This window comes from Myiozetetes cayanensis, unplaced genomic scaffold (genome assembly GCF_022539395.1).
Source record: "Myiozetetes cayanensis isolate MyiCay16 unplaced genomic scaffold, myiCay2020 scf4, whole genome shotgun sequence".
Lineage (NCBI taxonomy): Eukaryota > Metazoa > Chordata > Aves > Passeriformes > Tyrannidae > Myiozetetes > Myiozetetes cayanensis.
Window position 1 is genome coordinate 7,833,280 of NW_026087631.1, and position 20,981 is coordinate 7,854,260.

The window sequence follows — 20,981 nt, forward strand, 5'->3', positions numbered from 1 at the left end:
GAGCTTTATTGTAGTGGTATTTTTAGCTCAAAAGAGAGAGCCTTCCAAAAAAAAGAAGTGGGAGGTGAGGACATGTTACTGTTGCAGGCTAGTTGATGAGTAATTAATATTAGAAAATAATATGCCAGTTCTTATAGCTGATTAGTTTATGAAGAAGTACCAGCTACAGGTTGATTCTAGTGTGGTTTTTTCTGTGTATAACAATTTTCCTGTAGCACAGGGCTTATACTGATTGGCCCATAAACATACCCTGAAAGTAAGAGTAAAAAATCTGTCACCATAAAGTACTTTAGGGTAATCTCTTAAATTTTCCAGCGATGACAAGGCTGATGGTTCCAGTGATGCTGCGGAAGGTAGTAAACCTGCAGAGATGCCTACACAGAGAAGAAAACGGATCTCCACCATGCCAAATCTTGTCAAACCCAGAGCTGGACCTTCATCTGCTCTGCGTTCTGCACCAAAACTGCAGAGGCGAACAGCACAGGCTCCTGATGGCAGTGTTTCACTTCAGAAGGATTCCCCCATGTCAGAAAAGAATAGTGTTGAAAGCTCTTTAAAGTCTCCCGTGCTTCCTGAGAAGAAAACACCTGTGCCACAAGTGCCACAGTTTTCACCACTAAAAAAATCGGTGAATAAAGAGCAATCTGTAGGTGTAGCTGCTCAGAAAAATGAGGATAGTTTGCAGAAGAATGTACCCTCTCCCCTCAAGGAGAGACCAACACAGGAAAGATCACAAACACAGGAGGAAAAGCTGCCTGCGAAACCTTCTCCTGAAAAAGACAAACGAATGTGTTCTGACCGTGAGAGGATCCTCAAGGCTCGGAAGTTGAGAGAAATGCTTAAAGAGGAGCTGAAGAAAGAGCGGATGGTAAGGCCTCTGTGTTGAGCAGTGCTGGTCTGTAAAGGGCAGGGCGTGTGATTCACCTGGCGTACATCACCTCTTTGTGACAGTGTTTTCTGGTGGACGTCAGCTGCTCAGTGTAGTAGTCTGTGATGCATTTATTCTGTTTAGAAGGAGTAGTAGTAGAACTTTGTCCACTAACAATATTAATTTCACCAGAAATTGTGTATTGCTTCATTTGACCCGTAGATCTTTTTGACATTACACCTAGTATTATTTTATAGTCAGCATTCCAATTTTAAAGTTTCACAGTTGGTACTAAAGTAGAGAAGTGTGCTGTAAGAAGCTTGCATTTGGTATTTCTCATATTCTTTTGAGTGGATCATTGTCAGAGTTCTGTAATTTTGAATAACTTTTAACTTACTTAATTTCTTTGAAAGGGTGTCTCTGCCCTCCTGACAAAGGGACACTTTTAATATAATCTTATTTTGGTCCTTGGAGGTGTGTGTTAACAACAGAGCTCCCTGAATGGGGTTTATAAACAAACACAAATATTAATTTGTGAAATATAAAGTACTTCCAGGGTGAATCTAAGTGGGTTTGTTTTTATTTTTGCTATGGAAGAAGTTGAAACACAGGCCTCCAATAATTGAAGGGCGTTCTCCACCAGATCGTTCTAAAATGACCATGAGAGACCTGATATACTATCTGCCGGAAAACAATCCTATGAAGTAAGTATGACTTCTTCTTCTTCTCTCTCCTTAGGCTGAATTATTTTTCTACCTGTCTAATACTTAAATCTGGAGTATTAGCACAGATGCAGTGTTGTTGTAATGGTAACAAAAACTTCTAGACATTTCACATCTACTTGGTCCTCATACAGAAATGAGAATGGAGCTTAGGGTACTTGTTGAAATACACAAACATGAACCTGTCCCAAGTATTAATTTATCTCTGGAGAAATACAGAATAGTAGAATTAATTTTTTTTTTTTCCAATTACCTGCTGTGAGATTTTTAGTTATGGCTGCTAGGGATGTTATGATTGCCTGCCAGGTCTAGTGGACTCAGGAAGCCAAGCATTTCTCCTTCCAGGTGCTGAAGTGCAAAATGCACTGCAAGACCTGCGAGGTCTTTATATTATGTCTGGATGGATGTAGCTGCTGTTCTATTTACATGTTCACCAGCAGCAAGGCTGAGTGAGCATCCCAGAGGTGCACAGAGACAGGGAGCACTAATGCAGCTGGCTGCACAGACTGCCACAGGCAAAGCAGGGCCTTTTTCCTGCAGCTGCCAAAAGCAATAACTTAAATACAAGTATGGTTATCCAAATCCTGTTCTTTGCCTTGGTAGCTGATGAGTTTTCTGGTACTGTCTGTTATCACCTGCTTGTTAATGTTTGTGTGTTTAGGTGTTTTATTGATCATTTTCCTTATTATTTTTTCTTTTACACTGAGTAGTCCTTCAGGAGGTAATGAGCAAGATACTCTTATATTCCCTGTACTCTTACAATGGATTACTGCTTGAAATGTCTTTTTCGTCCTTACTGGCACAAGAAGGAGCAAAATTCATTAGGCATTAAGTGGTTGTTTAGTTAAATTTAAGTCTAGATGTGATACAAAGAATGGACCAAAAAAAAAATAGCTTTGTGTTTTTTTTCCCATTATCTGGTAAAAGCCAGGTTTGTAGAATCAAGCAGAAATGTATCTGTATAAACAATCATCTCAAGCTTTTTATGAAATTCCAGGTCTTCATTGGCAGAAGAAAAGAGAACAGAAAAAAATTCTACACTGAGTCAAATGAGAGGGTAAGTCTTGGTGGTGTAGTCAAAAATTTTCTGGTGTTAAAAAACCCCACATTTCTGTGGTAATACAGTGTAAGTCTATTTTTTTAATGTTTCAGTATCACAGCCCTTGTTTATAAGAAATTGTAATTTGGGAATGTAGGCTGGTTAAATAACATTTTCTTTCAGTATTACATTTTTACATATTTCCATTTTACAATAGAATGAAAAGCAGGTTTCAGAGTTTGTGTATTGACTAACTTGTTGATGTGTTGCATTGCTGAGTGGTTCATTAAATTGTTGTATGTCTGGCATACTGAGCAGCAATTCAAAACTTTTTTTTCCTCCCTGTCTTAAAAATTGTAGACAGGAGGAGAAAAGTACTCTTGATCATGAAGAAGAGGAGGAGGAAGAAGAAGAGAATGGGGAGGAGAGTCAGGATGGCCCACTTCTAGTTCCTCGTGTGAAAGTAGCAGAAGATGGTTCAATTATTCTGGATGAAGAAAGGTAACAAATCCTGTGCCTGTGTCATGGATAGTACATACTGCATTGCAGCTTAGTTGGGGGATAGAGAACAGTTCTACTTTGGCCTGGAGCAAGCAGGAGTGTATTTATGTGTTTAGAGTTGAGATGCACTTAGGAGACAGTGCAAATATGTGGCAAAATAGGAGCAGCAGTTCTCTGCAGCTCAGCAGTGGCAGACTCTAGAAGAAGTGTTTTTGGAGAAGGAGATAAAGAGGAAGATGTATTTCATTATGGGGAATGAACACGGGGGACTTGTCAAACTTTCAAATGTCTTCTATTTAGCTGACGTTTTGTTTCTTAGAGTTAACATGTAACTGCTTACTGTTACTTGGTTTTCAGTATGATTTGCTCCAGCTTTGCATCTTGCATGTTGCTACTTTGTTCTGTCAGTGTTTTCAGAAACTCTGCTTAGCATATGACTTCTTAAAAGTAGATTATTGAATTATTGAGTTCCACAAAAGTATTATTAGCATGAGATTTAGTCAAAGGGTAGAACAGGCCTGGTAAAAGAATTTGAAAGCATTCTAGAAGGATATTGGGAGGCTCTTATGGTTTTGCAAAATAAATTTCTTGAATGTTAAGAAGTCTTTTTTTTTTTAGATACTTTATTATGTCTGTACTATAGCTTTTAAAAAAGAAAAAGCAAATTTACTTTCACAGTCTGAGTAGGGTAGTGGTTTCCAGCTGCATGCTCCCATTAAAATACATGTTAATGTAATTATTAAAGTTAATTACAAAGTACAAATGCTCACTTGTGCCATGAAAACTTTGAATATCTGTCTTATAAACATCTACTATGTGTCTTCTTAGCAATATTTTCAGATAAGTTGCTTTGTGTGTTTGCTTTTCCAGCTTAACTGTAGAAGTTCTAAGAACGAAAGGTCCATGTGTTGTAGAAGAAAATGATCCTATCTTTGAGCGTGGCTCTACAACTACATATTCCAGCTTCAGGAAAAGTTTTTACACAAAACCATGGTCAAATAAAGGTGAGTATATTTTTGGCCTGAAATTTCAAGTCTGCAGAGAAGTCTTAGTTTTCCACCTATGCTTTATACTCTTTTTTTCCCCAGTGGAGTAAATGGGTCTACTTATGTGTCATGTAGTGTCAACCCTCCCAACTCCTACATTAAGAAGAGCTATGATATTTACTGTGAAAATTGACATTTTTAAGAAATCCAGTGCTTTATGATACATAGGCTACCTGTCACTTTTTCTGTCATGGATGTTTAGATGATGAAAAATGCTAGTCTGCTTTATCAAAAGCATAGTTTTGGATTCTGGTGTACAGTTATATGAGCTCTATATAGAACAGTTAGTACTTCTTAATTTGATTATTCCAGCCTGGGCAGGAGTTAGTCATAGAAGGTATCTCTGGACTGATTTCAGTGCAAATAGACCCCTGTTCTTATGAGTGGGTGGGTTGTGGGTTTTTTATTACTCCCACTGTGAATTGATTATTATCTCTAGGCTGACAACACCATGTAAGACTTCTTACAGTTGAGAAGGACTTTTTACACGTGTAGATGGAAAAATTTAGCTTCAGAATTCACTATGCTCCTTTCAGAAAGAATTGACTGTGCACTCTTTTCCTGTTAAGTAACAGTGGTGTTTTATGTGGTGTTTTTCTGATTTCTGTTTGTGCTTGTGTTCACAATAAAAATGGACATTGACAATTTGGGGATTGGTTAGCTTTGATTTTCTGGCTTTACAAAATGTATTTCAGACCCTGCAGTTTTAACAGATTAGACAATTCTTTCTGTCAACAGTTCATTCAGCAGGTGTTACTAGAGGTACGTAGGTAAAATAACACACATACTCCAGCTCACCTGGACTTGCACCTACAGTAGATAACCTTGAAGTTACTGATCTCATGGCATTAAGTTTACAAGGTGTTTTTATTTCTGATAGCAAGAAGAGTGGTTTAGTAAATACTTAAATGTGTATGATTTTTTTTTTCTTATTTTTATTTCTCTAGAAACAGATATGTTCTTTTTAGCTATCAGCATGGTGGGAACAGACTTCTCCTTGATTGGGCGGCTGTTTCCTCACAGAGCCAGAGCAGAAATTAAGGTAAAAATTAAAGCACTCAATAAAACAATTAAACATCTGGTTTTATGTTTCTTTTTCTCATTTGCATTCCATGCTTCCTCTGTTAATAAGGATAATTTTGATGCTACTGTCTCTGTAGTAATGCTTCCTCTAATACCTGTTTCAAGAGGTTGTAAGTGTCTGAAACATTAATTGGCTGGTTGAATTTCCATCCGTGTATCTAGTAAATCTAACATAGTTAGACACAGTTTGTCTTTATTTTGAATGAAGAGTGCTGATAAGCATTAGTGGCTGTTTGGTGGGGGTCTTCCTTGTTTCTTTTGTGGCATACAGCTGGGAAAGTCCGTGATATTTCAAACCTTGCTCAGGTTGAAAGTCAGGACAAAGGTGTTGAAAGTAATAAAAGAAGTGTAACTGGTGATATCTACTGGTGGCAGATTTTACATTTTAAAAATAATTACAACCTTTTGTTCTGTGAGTGTATGTAAATTCAACAGCTTTAGTTGGCTTGCATTGAAGGCTTATCTTGATCTGCCATTTTGTATAACATACTATTGCATTTCTGTCTTAATGAAAAAGACAACTGTATGTTTGCTTTTAGAACAAGTTCAAACGTGAGGAGAAAGCTAATGGATGGAGAATAGACAAAGCTTTCAGTAAGTAAAGTAAATGTACCCCACCCTACAATGAGTCATTAAATGGTAGTCTCTTTTCACAGTAATTTTTGTGCTTTGCCTTGCTTGAAGTAATTATAAGAAAGTTTTTGCTCTTAAGTGAGTCCAAAAACTGTGGAATCTTAGATTTTTATGACAGGCATGGTTCACAGTAAAAATCTCAAGGTTTATTTTCTGTCTTTTTTAGATGTCTGCTTAACAAGATTAATATAAACTTTCCTATATAAATTCAGTTGAAGATAATTCTGATTCATAGGAATTTCTAGCACAGTTATTTATTGTAAACTGTTTTGAGAGTTCTTTAAGAATTTTTCTGTTGATTGAATGAGGTACATATATCCTAGAGCAGCATGTTAATATATTTTTTGATACTATGATACAATTTGAGTATTTGTTAGGTCTTAAGTTTTCTGAACTACTTAGTTTTATAATTTGTTTTTTGTTTTTTGTTTTTTTTTTAAAAACAATCTACCATAATTCATGTCACCTTTTATATCCCCATTAGTCCCTGCTCAAGTGTTACAGAAAATATTTTGAAAAAGAACTCTCTGTTTATATAACTGTTGCTTTTTAATATCATGTCATGTACCACTGATCATTTTACAAAGCTGAAACTCAAAAAAATCATCAACTTTGAACTCCGTTCTATTTCTTTGCTTTAATCTGATAGAAGAAAAACGACCCTTTGATTTTGAATTCTTTGCCCAGCTGCTTGAGAAGGTCTTAGCAGACGAGGAAAAGAGGAAGCAAAAGACTGCTAAAAGCCAGAAGCCAAGGGAAAAGAAGTCACCAAGGCCTCGGAAGAAGTCAAAAGGTACTTTAAAAGGATGCTTGAGATGGCATTACAGAACAGTGGTCAGTAATGTGCTGCTAGATGAAAGATCACATAGGGAATCTTTTCCTTCTCTGTTTTGGATGGGGCAAGAGGATCTTAGCTTCTTAGTATAACTTTTCAGGCATAGTTTACTGATGTGTGGGATAGTAATAATTACTAACAGCAGAAATGTGAGACTGCAGTGAAATCAGTGCTCTTGCACAATGTGAAGCACTGACATTCTGATTTACCAGTTGATAAGTATCTCTGTGAGGTGCTAATGAATTCACCTGTAGAATCCTTGAGCCAAAATTGTATATTTGGCAAGCTCTTCTGTGATTTAATTTAGATATGTCTTACATTTAAAACCCTCCTTTTTTGAGGGTTCTGTTTGTCTGTTAACAGTAGTTTGACCTCCTAAATCTGAAGGGTGTGATTCTTTTCGGAGAGTCTTACAAAAGTTCTTTTATCTTTCTTGTCTGTGCAAAATACAGATTATGTTTAATTATTGTAATAGTGTCTTATTACTTTAGTACCTGGGAAAGGACCTTTCACCCATGTACCTAGATTAAAAACAGTTATACTGACACCATTTCATAAACACTGTGCTAATTCTGTGGGGTTGTTCACTTGTTTGTTCTGTAAGGACCCATTCTTTTGTAAGTGGTATTGTGTGACAAACAAGTGAACAACCTTTTTAAAGGGGATGCTAGCTAGGAAACAAAATCACTGTTTAAGAATTAAAGTTGAAATAGTTGCTCTTTTCTATAGCCTTGATTTTTTGATTTGATTAAGTAAAATATCCCATCTGTTAGGACTTACAACCATATAGAGAAATTCTGTTTGTACAGTTTATTGTACATTGTAGGTTAAAGGTACTTAGTGTGTAAAGCAATGTGAGTATGCTTTTCTACTTCTCTTGCATTTTGGATTTTTAATTATAGGGGAACAAGTTCCTTTAAGAGTAATGAAAAGGACAAGAAAGGGTTCTTGGTGTTTTATGTTCTACGTAATCACAGGATCAAGACAAAGTGCCCTTAAAATGGTAGAAAGGAGAATTTTAGAATCTCATTAAACCCAGAAAATAACCTGTCAGTTACTAGCTAGATAATATTTAAGCTTTCTTGTGTAAGTAAGTATAATCAACTGCAAAATATTTCATGGTAAAAAATTACCTTTTCATGGCATATATTCTGCAACCATCATCACCTCTTTGTGCAGAGATACAATAGTTCTTTCTGGAATAGCAGTGTCTGTTTTCCCTGAACCCAAATGTGACTGTGTAACCCGCTAAAAAGCACAGGAACAGTAACATTTACTGCGTTTGCTTTACATCCCATATTGACTTTCCCCCTGTGAAGTGTCCTGTGTACAGAATGTGTTTTGCATTTAATGTTCAAGTTAATCTGTGCTGAAGCTTTTCTGTTAAGTCAGTGACTGCCTTCTCATGGTGCTGCTCATATGTCTGGCAAGTATATTGGCAGTGATGTATGAATACACAAGATGTCGCTGGTAAAAATACCTGTGTGTTACTCCACCAGTCTATTAACCAGGAACCATAATGTCTCAGCAGCAAAAGCTGCCAGCACAGAAGCTGATAATGATCAAGATGAACTTCAGGAAGCCATAATTTCTGATGAAGAAACAGAAGGAGATGGTGTGACGGCTGAGAAAGAGAATGAGGAATCTTTGGGCGTTTCTGAACAGGCAGAAGAACAGACTGTGTTAGAAGCATTAGCAAAAAAGAAGAGAAAGAAGAAGAGAAAAGATGATCTTGAAGAAGAGGTAGAGAATATTCCAGAAGAAATATCTGTCCCTTCAAAAATTGCTGAAGAAGGGAAATCCTCTAATAAAAGTAAGAGGCAAAAATGCTCAAACATTCAATATAAATTTTATATAAAGACATTGTGAACTTCAAAAAATGTGAGTTTGTTCTTTGATTTCTATTGCTGATGTATCTTCCGAGGTTGTGGAACAATGCCTTTCAATATCAGCTTTCTTACTAAATCTAAACGCTAATTTAGCTGAGAACAGTTATCTCAGATTTTAACACTTGGTCTTTTTCTACTGGGATTTTTAGTTTTAAATTAACTCTTCTTCACTGCAGCTAGGATTTGAGAATTGGAATTCTAAGATGTTTCGCAGAATGTCCAAATTGATTTAATTCTTATTAATTATCAGGGAAAAAAGTGGTACATGATACAAGCAATGATAGTCATACTACCTGTAGAGAAGAACTGGATTGTGCTATTGAAGGAGAACAAGATGAAACCGCTGTTACAGAGGAAGAGAGATCAGAGTCCTGTTTACCAGTGAATGACCAAATGGAGAGAGAAGATTGTGTTGATTTATGCAGGTAATGTTTATAATGGAAAGCTTAGGCTAAATAAAAAAGAGTTAAAAGTTTTAATATTGGTTTTATTTATTCATGTTAACTGCCACAGAGTGTGCAGGTTTTCGGTTTCTGAGAACTGTCTCGGGTTTTAGTAAGCTGTTTTTGTTTTACCCCTCAAAATATTCTCTGCCCTGATGGGCTGCACTTGCAAAATTGATGTACGTCAATAATGAAGTCACTTCCAAAACTGATTGCATTTTTTTTGAGTGTTTAGGAAGACCATTGGTTTATCCTAACTCCTAATACTTCTATTCAAGCACTGTTTGATAATGGTGCTAAGTAGTGTTGCTATATGCTTGAAAAGTTCAGCTGTTTTTAAAAAAATGACTCATGTGGAAAAGGAATGTTACTTCAACTATTTATGCGGAATCTGCGTGGGAGGCTAGCTTTTGTTTGGTTCAATTTTGGGCATACTTTTACTACAAAGAAAGTGAATGTTTGTTTATTAAACTTGATGTACATGAAAGCAGTAAATGTAAAAATTCATTATGAACCTGTGAGTGTGACTTGAGAGTCTTGCATGTTAGTTGTTTTTAGCTGTATTGTGGTTAAAGGTTCTGAGAATCTGTATAAAATAACAATGTCCTTTAATACCTCATTAGAAGCATGTGAAGGAACAGCTATTTTGCCTTTGAACTCAGTATAGATGGTCCCAAAAGATAAGAGGAAAGAAGCTTCTTCATACAATGTTCATGTTAAAGTTTGGTTTTTAAAAACAATCTGGTCTAGAATAATCAGACCAGATTTCAACATCATTTTATAGTAGCAATGCAAAAGTAGAAAGTTGTTTTAAAGCTCTTATTCTGCAAATATCACTAAAACTTGTAAGATTCTCTGAAAGGCGAGTACTTATGTCAAAATTGGATTGTTTTTTTGTGTAACTTGATCTATCTGTAAACAGTAATAGCTTTTTTTCCCTAAAAATACACTATTGTTCCTGTATGCTTTTATTTATTTCAGCTTTGAAGATGTCAGTGATGTTATATTAGAAATGGAATCAGCTAAACCGAGAACTGGAGATATGAGAGATGATACATCTCAGGAAAGTCAGATTTCAGAGTTACCAGTTTCAAAGTTTAGAAGCCAAGAAAGGCAATCTGAAGAAACTAGAGAAACAAAGGTATTTTTATTTTTAATGTAGTCCTTCTCAAGACCTTGTCCATTATCATTAGAAGTGGGTTTGTAAATCAAAGCCTTTTTTTTGGTTGTTTTTGTGATGATTTCACCACTGGGTGGACAAAAGTCAACAGCTCTAAGAATATCACCAAAATTGAGATATTATCAGTTTGGCTGGGTTTAATGGGTTATCTGTTAACCTGAATTTGTTCAGAGAGTATACTGTGCATGCTTGACCTATGTCACAGACAAAGAGAATAGCAGAACAGTTTAATTATCCAGAAGTGAAGCAGTGCAATATGAACAGTTAAACCTTGGAGCAGGATTTTGCTGCCATATGCTTACTAGTACAATGTTGGAAACTGATTTGAGCGGGGTGAGCATTAAGTTGTTCATTCTGTCTCAGAGTGGAAACCTCTATAAACTCTTGTCCACTGTACTGGAACATTGGGTGTTCCAGAAGTTATACAGGAAACTTGACCAAGATTGAATGATATTTCTTCAGCTGTGTTCTGATCAGGTCCAGCAGTTTAGAAACATCTGAGATTGTGTCTAGTTTATTTTGAAGCCCTTGATACACCACTTACTCATGACTTTGCCTAGCTGCTTTTTTGCATCTGTCTGTACTTCTGTGATGAATTGCATACCACACCTGAAATAATTATTTACTTAATTAAAAAAGGGTATTCTTTGGAGTGTTTTAAGCATGCTGCCTGGTAGTTTAATATGCGCTATACTTCCATTGTTAGGTTCCTGTTCTTCTTTATGATATTCTTGTTCATCATCTCCAAGCTATTCTTGTTTATAATGCCATCTCTTCTTCTCTCAAAAAATATTGTTTTCAAGGTGAAAAGTTTTAATTTTACATTTCTCCTCATACAGAGAAAGTTCCATTCCCCTGATAATTATTCTATCCCAGCTTGATTGTAATTTTTGGAATGTCATATCTAAAAGTCTAAAGAACAAATAACTTGCCTGTTGCCTTAGGGAAAGACTAACATGTAGAATTTCCTAATATCTTACCAAAAACTTTCCCCATAAGATCATTCTTTGTCTAAGAAAGTACAAAAGAAAGGGAGAGCAGTAAAGAGTGTCTACCTTGACTTCAGTAAGGCTTCTAACCCTGTCCAACACTGTCTCCACTAACATCCTTGTAAGGGAGCTGATGAAACATGGATTGGATGAGCAGACAAGGAAGTGCACTAAAAACTGACCAAAGTGTTGGGTTCAGAGGTTTGTACAAATGGTACAAAGTCCAGTTGGAGACCAGTAACCAAGAGTGTACCCTGTGGGTCAATGCTGTGTCAAATCCTGTTCAACAGCATTCAACACCTTCCTGAATCATCTGGATGGTGGGGCAGGGTGTAACCTCAGCAAATCTACAGATGAGACAGATCTGCTGAGACCCTAGAAGAGTGTGCTGGCATCCAGAGGGACCGGGAGAGGCTGGGAGAAAGGGGCTGACAAGAACCTGAGGAAGTTCCACAAGGGAAGATGCAAAGTCCTGCCCCTGGGGAGGAACAACCCAAGGCAGCAGCACATGCTTGAGCCAAGCAGGTGGAAAACAGCTTTGCAGGAAAGAACCTGGGGCTCCTGGGGGTCTCAGGGTTGATAAAACAGCTGGGCTGCATTAGGAGGAGCATTTCCTGGAGTACTGACCAGTTCTGGGCTCCCCAGTAGGAGAGACATGGACATGCTGGACACAGCCTGTCAAAGAGTCTTAAAGACAGGGAAGGGATTGAAGCATCTCCTGGAGGATGGAAGGCTGAAAGAGCAGGAGTGGTTCAGCCTAGAGGGAAGGCTCGGGGGGATCTTCAATAGCTACCTAAAAACCTAAAGGGAGGATGCAAACATGACAGAGACAGGCTTTTTCTAGTGGTGCCCTGTGCCAGGACAGGAGACAATGGGCAAAAAAACAGAAGACAAGGAGATTCCTTTGGAGTGTCAGAAAACACAGTTCCACTGTGAGAGGTACCAAGCATTGGCACAGGCTGCCCAGAGAGAATGTGGAGTCTCCATCCTTGGCAACTGTAGTGGTTTTGAGTCCAGGCCTTCCTTGGTACCCAGGTTGTAACCAAGGAACCAAGGCCATGTTCCCAGTACTCCATACAATTTTTATGTAACGAAGGGTATAAACAAGAAGGGAGAGGAAGCTCTCACCCTCTGTCTTCCGGTGGACTGAAGGCAAAGGTTCTTTGCTGTCATTCTACCCAGGCGAAGGAATGAGGCCTAGTGCGCCTGGTGGGCCTTGAGAAGCAGATACTGCCAGCGGTTGTTGGTGCGGTTCTCTGCTATCTAGAGGAAAGTATTTGGGTTTTGTCCCTTTTTCCCTTTTTTTCCCCTTTTCTTTTTTCCTTTTGAGGGATTCCTTGTGGGTGATATCTTGTATATAATTCTAAATATAAATGTGTGTTACTTGGAATTCAGTTTGATTTGGGTTCTTTTGATTTTGTGTAGTCTTTTCGGTCTGTCCGAGAGAGGGGGAAGGAGGGGAGAAGGTTTTTTTCACTGTGGTCCAGGCAGTTGGTTGGGAGCCACTTCACAGCTCAGACAGCAATATTGCAAAGCCGTGTGGATTAGTGCTGGGCAACCAGCTCCAGGTGGCCCTGCTTGACCAGTAGAGTTGTACCAGAAGACCCCTAGCAGACCCTTTCAACCTCAGCCATTGTAGGAATCTTGTTTCTACTCTTCTTTACAGCAAAAGTTCTATGTTTATTGTTTTTGTTCTAAAACATTTTTTTTCTTACTCAGAACAAAGACATCCATCACTCACACAGACCAGATGAAAAGCAAATTGCATCAGAAGGTGGTTCTCAGTCTGAAATCATGTAAGTGCAATTATTTTACCTTGCAGTGGTACTTGAAATAAACCTGTGTCTACTCAGTTTGCATATAATTCTGCTTGACCATAGCGGGGTGAACTAGAACAGAAATCATGATAACTTGTTTTCTGTATTTGGTGAAGTTTTTTGATAGAAATTTTGATCACTGAGAAGCAATTCCTTGAACTAAGACTGAAACGTTAGATAGGAACAGGGAGGAAGACTTAACTAAGTTCAGAAAAAGAAATACAACCTATCTGTAGTCATCAAGAACAAGAGATAAATTTCTGCTGTTTTTTGGGTGAAGCTTGGTTATGAAAGTGGATTTTGTTTTTTTAATGAAAGGGCCTCACTGAATTCTTTGACATTCATAATTGTCCATCAGAGCTTATTAGCTGTATGCATTATGTTTTTGGTGTATTTGTTCCTTCCTATTTGGACACCGTTGCTCTTTGAAGCTCAGTGCAAGAGTTGAAGATACTCCAAGGTGTCTCTGTCTTAACCTGCACTCCTTTATGAGTTAATCTTTGTGACTGTTTTGTACACTGAGTAGTGGTGTTTAAAAAAGTCTGTGCCTTAAGTTTTCCTGTTAATTTCCTTTTCTTATTCCATGATATAATTTTTAAAGGTGATTTAGAGATGAGCTACTAGTTAATGCTAACGTGGTTTTCATGCTTCTGTCTTTCCCATTTGGATGGGCTCTTCTGATAAAGACCATCAAAACTTTATTTTTCCTGTTCTAGGAAGAATATAAGAAGAAGTAGTAGTTCCCAATCTGAAGATATTTGATAAGATATAGGGCTTTGTCAGTGTGTGAATCCCTGGACACACCATTGCAATTGTTAAGGACACAGAGAGTGATGTGTGTACCCCGTTCTTCAGTAACGTGTGGATGTTGGCAGTAGGACAAGGTGTTTGAAAACAGCAGCTCATTGTTCCATGACTGAGATAGCTTTGAAATGGCTTGCAGGGACAAGAGAGGCAAATAGAAAATTTGGTATATAAAGCAGATTTCTGTTTATTCTATTAAAAGCAGTAAACCTGTTCACACTGACATGAATTGTGAATCCCTAGGAGAAGAAGTGTTCCTATTTATTTAATGGCACGAAACGCTTTCTTCAAGTATTTTTAAGTAGATTCCAGTGACAACCAGCAAAGTTGTTAAGGTTTATTTGATGCTCTTTCAATAAAGTTGTATCTTGTCTTCTAATACCAGAAAATTGAAAATTTTTTTCTGTTTATTCTCATGCTGCATGCAGTGTCTTGACTCGTGCAGTCTGTGATGCTCTTGAAGTACATCTTGGACCATATAAGACTTTAAGTGTGTATTTGGTAAGCAGCTGTACCACCTCTTTTTATGTCTTAAGGAGAACTGAAAAGTCAGCAGACAGAAGGCGCTTGCAAAGACCTAAACCCAATTTGGTGAGGTCATCTGGAAGGAGGGAGACAGCAGCACAAGACAAAATGGAGTCTGAAACTTCCTCTCCAAACCCTGAGAATGCAGATGAAAAGGTCAGAGGGAGCCACATTACTTAATATTTTATGTTCTTGATACTGTTTTCATCAAGGCAGATACTGTGGACCAGATACAGTCTTATAAGTAGTGTTTTGAGAAATGCTGCTGAGGTATCTGCACACTTCTCAAAGGGCAATATTTCTTGGCCTCAATTCCAGTGCTCTGAGGAGGACAGTAGAAGAAACAGAAATGAAGCCACGGAATTGGAGAACAGAGATTTGGATAATGAATCTGAGTAAGTATTGAGATCGCTTCTCCAGTCTCCTGGAATTAACCAAATATAATTGTTAACTTGTTCTGTGTAGTGCTCTTACAAAAAAACAACAGTAACAGTGAAGTTTTAATGTAAATCTTAAAATTGACTTTAGCATTTTCTTGGATGATAGCAGGTGGCACTATTGTAGAAGATACGTACATCTTTTCTGAAAAGTTGAGGAAAGCATTAGTTTATGAAGTACCAACTGTGTTTGGAATTTGAAAGGGGAAATTGTGGGAATTGATAACTATGGTTTTGCTTTCCTCCCAGCCTCAGTTGTCAGGTAAAGGCTCTGCTTCTGATACTTGCAGAAGCAGATATAGTATGCAGTCTAGGTAAGTTCCTCTGCTGTGTGAAAAATTAATCTCTTTTTAATAGGTAGATAAATTGAGTTTCCATGCTCTGTAAGACTAAACAAGGTTTGTTTCTCATGTGAAGAAACGTGCCTAAGTTTGGGCAAATCCTTCTGAAGACAATTGGATTCCAGTAGAGAAAGCTGTGCAAGTCACTGAATATTACATAGGATTGAATATTATGGAGTAAATGTCACTGTTCTGGATCCTTTTTGCAGAGAACCAGAAAAACCTGTAAAGACAGTAGTTAGAGGATTTCGACAGAGATTTAAACCTAATATTACAAGAGCATCTGGAAGGAAAGAAGAGCCTGAAAAAGATGCAGGAAATGATAAAATGTCTCATCTACAGCTTAAGGGGGAAGCTGAAAAGGTATTTAATAGAATAACGTGACTGGAGATAATGTGTTAACTAAAAAGCTACTACTGGATGCAACAGTAATGTTATCTTTCTGGGGGGGGTTTCTTTTCTTTTTTTTTTTTTTTTTTTTTTGCCTCTGAGTATGACCAGGAATTAGCCACTTACTTAGCCTACAGTGACAGTGTGATACTGCTTAGAAACCTCTGCTGTGCTGAGAGCTTGTTACAGAAACATGTCCTACAGCAAATACAGCTTTAGTTGTTCGATCTGGTTTTTGCTGAGCCTCTCTGACTGTGAAATGTACCCTATAACTGTATATGTTTGTCATAAGCAATCTGTTTTGTCTCCTGCTGTGGACAGTTATCTTGGTCAGTCAGGTAATGCTGCACTTCATAAATGTAAGAGAGTTAATATCATGATGTTCTATTTCTGTTCAGAACACTGACCAAAGTAATAGGTCTGATGTTACCAGTGAAGAAGCTGCAGAAAAAGATGACCAAGTCCTAGAGACAGTGTCTCAGTAAGTATGAGAAAAATGAGGAGGTATGTGCTGCTCTCCAGCAATATGCCATCCCTTCTGGTAGTATTTCATAGTGTGGTATTTATAGAAATTTCTTCAAAAACTTCTGCAATGAGACAGAAATTGAGGGAAGAATAGGAATCTTTATTAATGCATGAAACATCGATTAAGCATTTTTGTTTTTAAAATGGTGCTTTTAAATGAAAAATCAGTCACGGTAAATGAAAAAAAAACTTAGTCCCTTGAAAACTAAAACAAGCCTTCGCTACTAACTTTACTGTAATGCATCTGTTTCAGTGGTTAAGTATTTAAACAATAGCAGTGTTTGTTCTCAAAGTATAGTTAACTGGTAGGTGTCAGGTAGGATGAGAAAAAAATCCAACATGTGGGTAATTTAATGCACATATTTATAAAGTGTTGTATTTTTTTCAGTGGAGAATTGGCAGCTGTAGTGTAAAAGGAGGAACACGTTTTACGGAAGAGATTGTAAGAAGTAAAATTTAAAAAAAGCCAACTGTCCCTCCCCTCCAAAAAAACCTAAACAACCCCCTCCCCCAACAACCTAATGCAAAAAACGGCAACAAAAAAACCAAACAAAAACCACTCAAATCTTTCTTTTTAAAGGGAGATAGTTGAAGAGGATGACGGGAGATAAACTAGATTTGATAATTAGTTCAAGAAGCTAGTAATACATTCTAGATCTGTGTATGTTAATAACTGTTTCTAAAAACAAAGGAAAAAAACCCACTTCTCTAATTCTCCTCCCACTTTCAGACTTCATATGTAATTCATGGATCTTATGTGTTTTTCCAGGTCTAATGAAACAGTGGGTTTACAAGAAGACAGCAAACGGAGTTTGCTGAATCCTGCACCTCTAAGGAGAGGCAGAATACAGAGACCAAAACCAAATCTAGGAAGAACTGTTGCAAGGCAAAAAGAACTGATAGATGAAAAAGATCTTGAAGAGAAGACAGTTAAAGGTGGAGAAGTAGAAGAAGATGTTATGCACCATAGAGATGAAAGCAATGATCCCTGCCTCAAAAGTGTAAGTTTCTTGAGCAGTTGCTTAGGCACACTTTTTTGCTGGGTCGTTGGTAGGAGACTTTGGTAACAAAGATCTAGGTACATGCCACATAATTTGTAAGGACAACCATTGCGTGCTTTGTTTATTCTTTCAGCTTAAACTAAATTGTCATAAAACTTCCTCGTGCTTGCACTTGGGTTCTGTTTTCTGTGGTGTCGGATTTAACGCCAGTCAGGAACCAAGTATCAGCTTGCTCACTCACTCCCCCACCAGCAGATTTTGGAGAGAATTGGAGGGGTTAAAGCTAGAGAACTCATGGGCTGAGATAAAGACAGTTGAATAGGAAAAGCAAAAGCCATACACACAAGCAAAGTGTCACTAGAAATTCTTTCACTGCTTCCTGTGGACAGGCAGGTGTTCAGCCATCCCCAGGAAAGCTGGGCTCTGTTGTGTGTAACAGTTACTTGGGAAGACAAACACCATTCCCCACACTTTATATGCTGAGCATAATGTCATATGGTCTGGAATATCCCTTTGGTCAGTCTGGGTCACCTGTCCCAGCTGTGTTTCCTCCCAGCGTTCCATGCACCCCCAGTCCCCTCACCAGTGTGGCAATATGAAAAGCAGGAAAGGCCTTGGCTCTGTGTAAGCCCTGCTCAGCAATAACAAAAAGATCTCTGTGCTATCAGCACTGTGTTCAGCACAAATCCAAAAGAGACCCCCATACTAACCACTCTGAAGAAAATCAGCTCTACCCCAGGCAAAACCAGCATATATAGATTAATTATGTCTCACTTTGTTGTATTTCTGATACTGGATCTGAAAAAAGAAGTGCAAAGAAAAAGTTGTCGTGGAAGACAAACCACTTCAGAAAGAAAACAGAAAGAAAAATAACTTTTGAATTTTACAGTATATTTGATACTAGTTGAATGACAAGAGAAAGAGATCTCGGTGTTTCTGTAAGAAATCCTAAAACTTTCTCATTTTCCCCCTCTTCTTCTAAAGGAGTGGTTAAGCAAATATTTCATCTTAATAGAGTGAAACTTTTATTCCTTTTAGGATTTGACAGTTCTTGAAGACACTCAGGCATGCAGTGTGATGTTAGAAGGGGATGTTTCTACAGATTCTGAGATGAACTCAAAATCTACAAGGCAGTGTTTCCAAGAAAAGTCCTCAGAAGCAGAAAAGTGCGAAAGTGAAAAGGGGCTGTCAGATGCCTTGGAACAGGTTTCAGATTTCAATACAGGGTAAGGGGTTTTTAAAATGGAGAGAAGAGATGGGTCAAAGCCATCAATATCTCTTAAGTGTTCTACAATTTTACCAACTCCAGCATTAGAAACAAGTTTTATATCTATAATGAGAAGTTCAATCAAGACAATGCTAGACTTCAACAAACAAAACTCCAAGGGCTTGAAAGCCACTAGGTTTATGTACTCTTGGATGTTAATTTCATCTTTTAGACTATCTGCCTAATTTTCAAATAAATATGTTTTTATGATGCTCAGTTCCTGTGGTTGTCCTTTCCGCTTTGGCCACAGCAATGCATCCAAATGTGTTTATATAAACCCTTGAGTACAAGGTTTGGTTTCCTCTTATAAAGTGTCTCTTAAAAAAAAAAAGAGCAACCACAAGCGTTCTCTAAGTCTACTGAGTAACTTTAAACATGGTTAGGCAAAGGCATTTGTAAAATATGTATCTATCTTCTTGAAATGTCTCAACCTGTCTTCCAGATCTCAACTGAAAGTTGCAGCTGTTCTGGAAAGGCATCTTTTTGTATCTTATCCTCGCTCACCTATTTATCAGATACACAAGCTTTTGGTGGTGATTGCTGTGTTTTTATTGGATCTTTTTTCATGTCAGTAACTTTGTTATTGCTCTGAGAGCTGCATAAAAGTATGCCATGTTGTCCCATGCCTTTGATTGCTCTTTTGTTTGTTTTTGTAGGAAATCTGATCCTCAGAAGGAAGGGGAGAAAACTGTTGTATCATCAGCTCGGCTACTGAGGAGTCGATTCCAGAGACCAAAGCCAAACTTAAGAATGACAACTAATAGAAAAGAAGTGCTGGATATAAATAATAAAGATGTATTACAAAAAGATACCAACAAGGCAGAAAGTTTGACAAAGTGTGACACTGAATGTAGTATCCTTCCTGACACAGATGTGAGGCTTTTTTTTTTTTGTTACGTTATATTTGAGCCCTTGGGTTTGTGAAATGAAATACTGATGATTTAAAAAAATACAAGGTTAAAAAGATTTTAAACAAATTTTTCAAAAGCTAAAATTTTATACATGAAAACTTCTATGCTTTTCATTTCATTGTATGTGAGAAGAAAAAGATGACTATATCTCTTCTTAGGTGTCCAAATGTCTTTCTGATCCAAGGTAGATTTGTAGAGTTGACAGTGAAGAAAGAATTAATACAAGATGGCAAAGAAGGAATCTGGATTTGAAGCTATTTTAGTTTAAAATAAAAACTGTATATTTGTCCTGGAAAGATTAAGAAATGGTTAGTGAGCAGTTACAGAGTGTCGTGGTTTTGTCCTGGCTCAATTTTCTTTTACACCCCCCATACAATTACTATTAGTTGAGAGAAGGTTTATGCAGACAAAAAGAGACTGAATTGAAAAAAAATGTATGAGTATTTATTATTAACAAGCTAAAACTAAAGAATTATATTTACAACAATTCTACTTAAGTAAAAGGTATTATGTATTTACAGAAGATACTTCTCTCCCCACCTCCCTTTATATCAGTCCAAGGAGGAGAAGCAGTCCTTTTCCATTCTCGGAATTCCAGCTCTCTCTCTCTCTCTCGTAACTCTGCAGCACTTTCGTCGCAGCTGGAACTCCTTTATCTCTCTCTCATTCTGTGTTGGCCTCCAGGGCTGGGCCTACCCCCCTCCTTGGCTAAAACCGAAGGCTGGGGGTTACCCAGGTCCTGAAGGGTCTCCTTCCATAGGCTTGCAAGGGGACACTTGCTTACTATGGATCTTCTTCCACAGGGTTACAGGGGATAATGGTTTAAGAGTTCACCCCTGTTTCCCTATGGAGGTCCCTCCCCATGGGAGAACAGTCCTTGATTGACTTCTCGGCATGGGTCTAGTCTGGATCCCTTACTCGGATCCCAATATCCCACCTGAGCCATTTTCTGCTCCAGCGTAGGTTCTCTCATTCCCCTCAGGGTCATAAATCTTCAATATCCCTACCCGAGCCGTTTTTCTGCTCCAGCGTAGGTTCTCTCAGGGTCACAAATCTCCAACACCAGCAGCATGGATCCCACACATGGATCCCAACATCCCTACCTGAACCGTTTTGTGTTCCAGCGTAGGTTCTAATACCCGTCAGGGTCATAAATCTTCAACAGCAGCAGCATGGATCTCTCACTGAGATCCTAAGCTTATCTGAGCCGTCTCGCTCCAGCATAAGCATCGTCCCTTCGAGGGTCACAAAGTCTTTAACAGGACTCTGCCTCATCCGAGCCGCTCCTGCTCCAGCATAAGGCTTTCTCTCTGTTAAAGTCACAAATCTCTGGTGCATCCACAAGCTCCTCTGTGAGCTGCATGGGGTTCTCTTCACCCCAGCAAACATTTACAAGTGGCAGGGTTTTATTTTTCAGTCTTTACCCTGCTGAAGGGAGGGAGAGCGAAAGGGAGAAAAAGCAGCTCTCCCCCCTTTGAACTTTTCTTCTCTCTCCTGCGACTGCAGCTTTGACCTTGAAAATTCTGTTATCTCATGGCTGGAATTCTTCTGCAGCGGTTTCTCGTCTAAGCAATTCGTCTTTTAAACTTTTTTTTCTTCACTCTCTCACAAGAGAGAAGGGAGGCTTCAGTGCTGCACCTGCCCCCCCCGGCCCAAGCCGGGGAGGAGGGGGCCTTGACCCTCCTCGGGCCCGCTACCCTTCTACATGGCTGCTGCCCCTAATTTCAACTGCGCC

The 20,981-nt window shown here is 38.2% G+C and overlaps 1 protein-coding gene across 1 annotated transcript in view; it reads left to right on the top strand.

Annotated features, from left to right (window-relative positions):
- Positions 1-20,981, top strand: part of BDP1 (B double prime 1, subunit of RNA polymerase III transcription initiation factor IIIB) — a 55,297-nt gene that overhangs the window by 4,946 nt on the left and 29,370 nt on the right. The window contains exons 2-20 of the mRNA XM_050328905.1: positions 316-868; positions 1,466-1,572; positions 2,588-2,647; positions 2,990-3,130; positions 4,001-4,134; positions 5,124-5,218; positions 5,799-5,853; positions 6,542-6,685; positions 8,259-8,540; positions 8,867-9,041; positions 10,041-10,200; positions 12,948-13,024; positions 14,386-14,530; positions 14,693-14,769; positions 15,362-15,515; positions 15,941-16,023; positions 16,837-17,068; positions 18,107-18,294; positions 18,992-19,208. Of these exons, the coding sequence (XP_050184862.1) occupies positions 316-868; positions 1,466-1,572; positions 2,588-2,647; positions 2,990-3,130; positions 4,001-4,134; positions 5,124-5,218; positions 5,799-5,853; positions 6,542-6,685; positions 8,259-8,540; positions 8,867-9,041; positions 10,041-10,200; positions 12,948-13,024; positions 14,386-14,530; positions 14,693-14,769; positions 15,362-15,515; positions 15,941-16,023; positions 16,837-17,068; positions 18,107-18,294; positions 18,992-19,208 (3,079 nt within the window). The remainder of the gene's footprint in view (positions 1-315; positions 869-1,465; positions 1,573-2,587; positions 2,648-2,989; positions 3,131-4,000; positions 4,135-5,123; positions 5,219-5,798; positions 5,854-6,541; positions 6,686-8,258; positions 8,541-8,866; positions 9,042-10,040; positions 10,201-12,947; positions 13,025-14,385; positions 14,531-14,692; positions 14,770-15,361; positions 15,516-15,940; positions 16,024-16,836; positions 17,069-18,106; positions 18,295-18,991; positions 19,209-20,981) is intronic.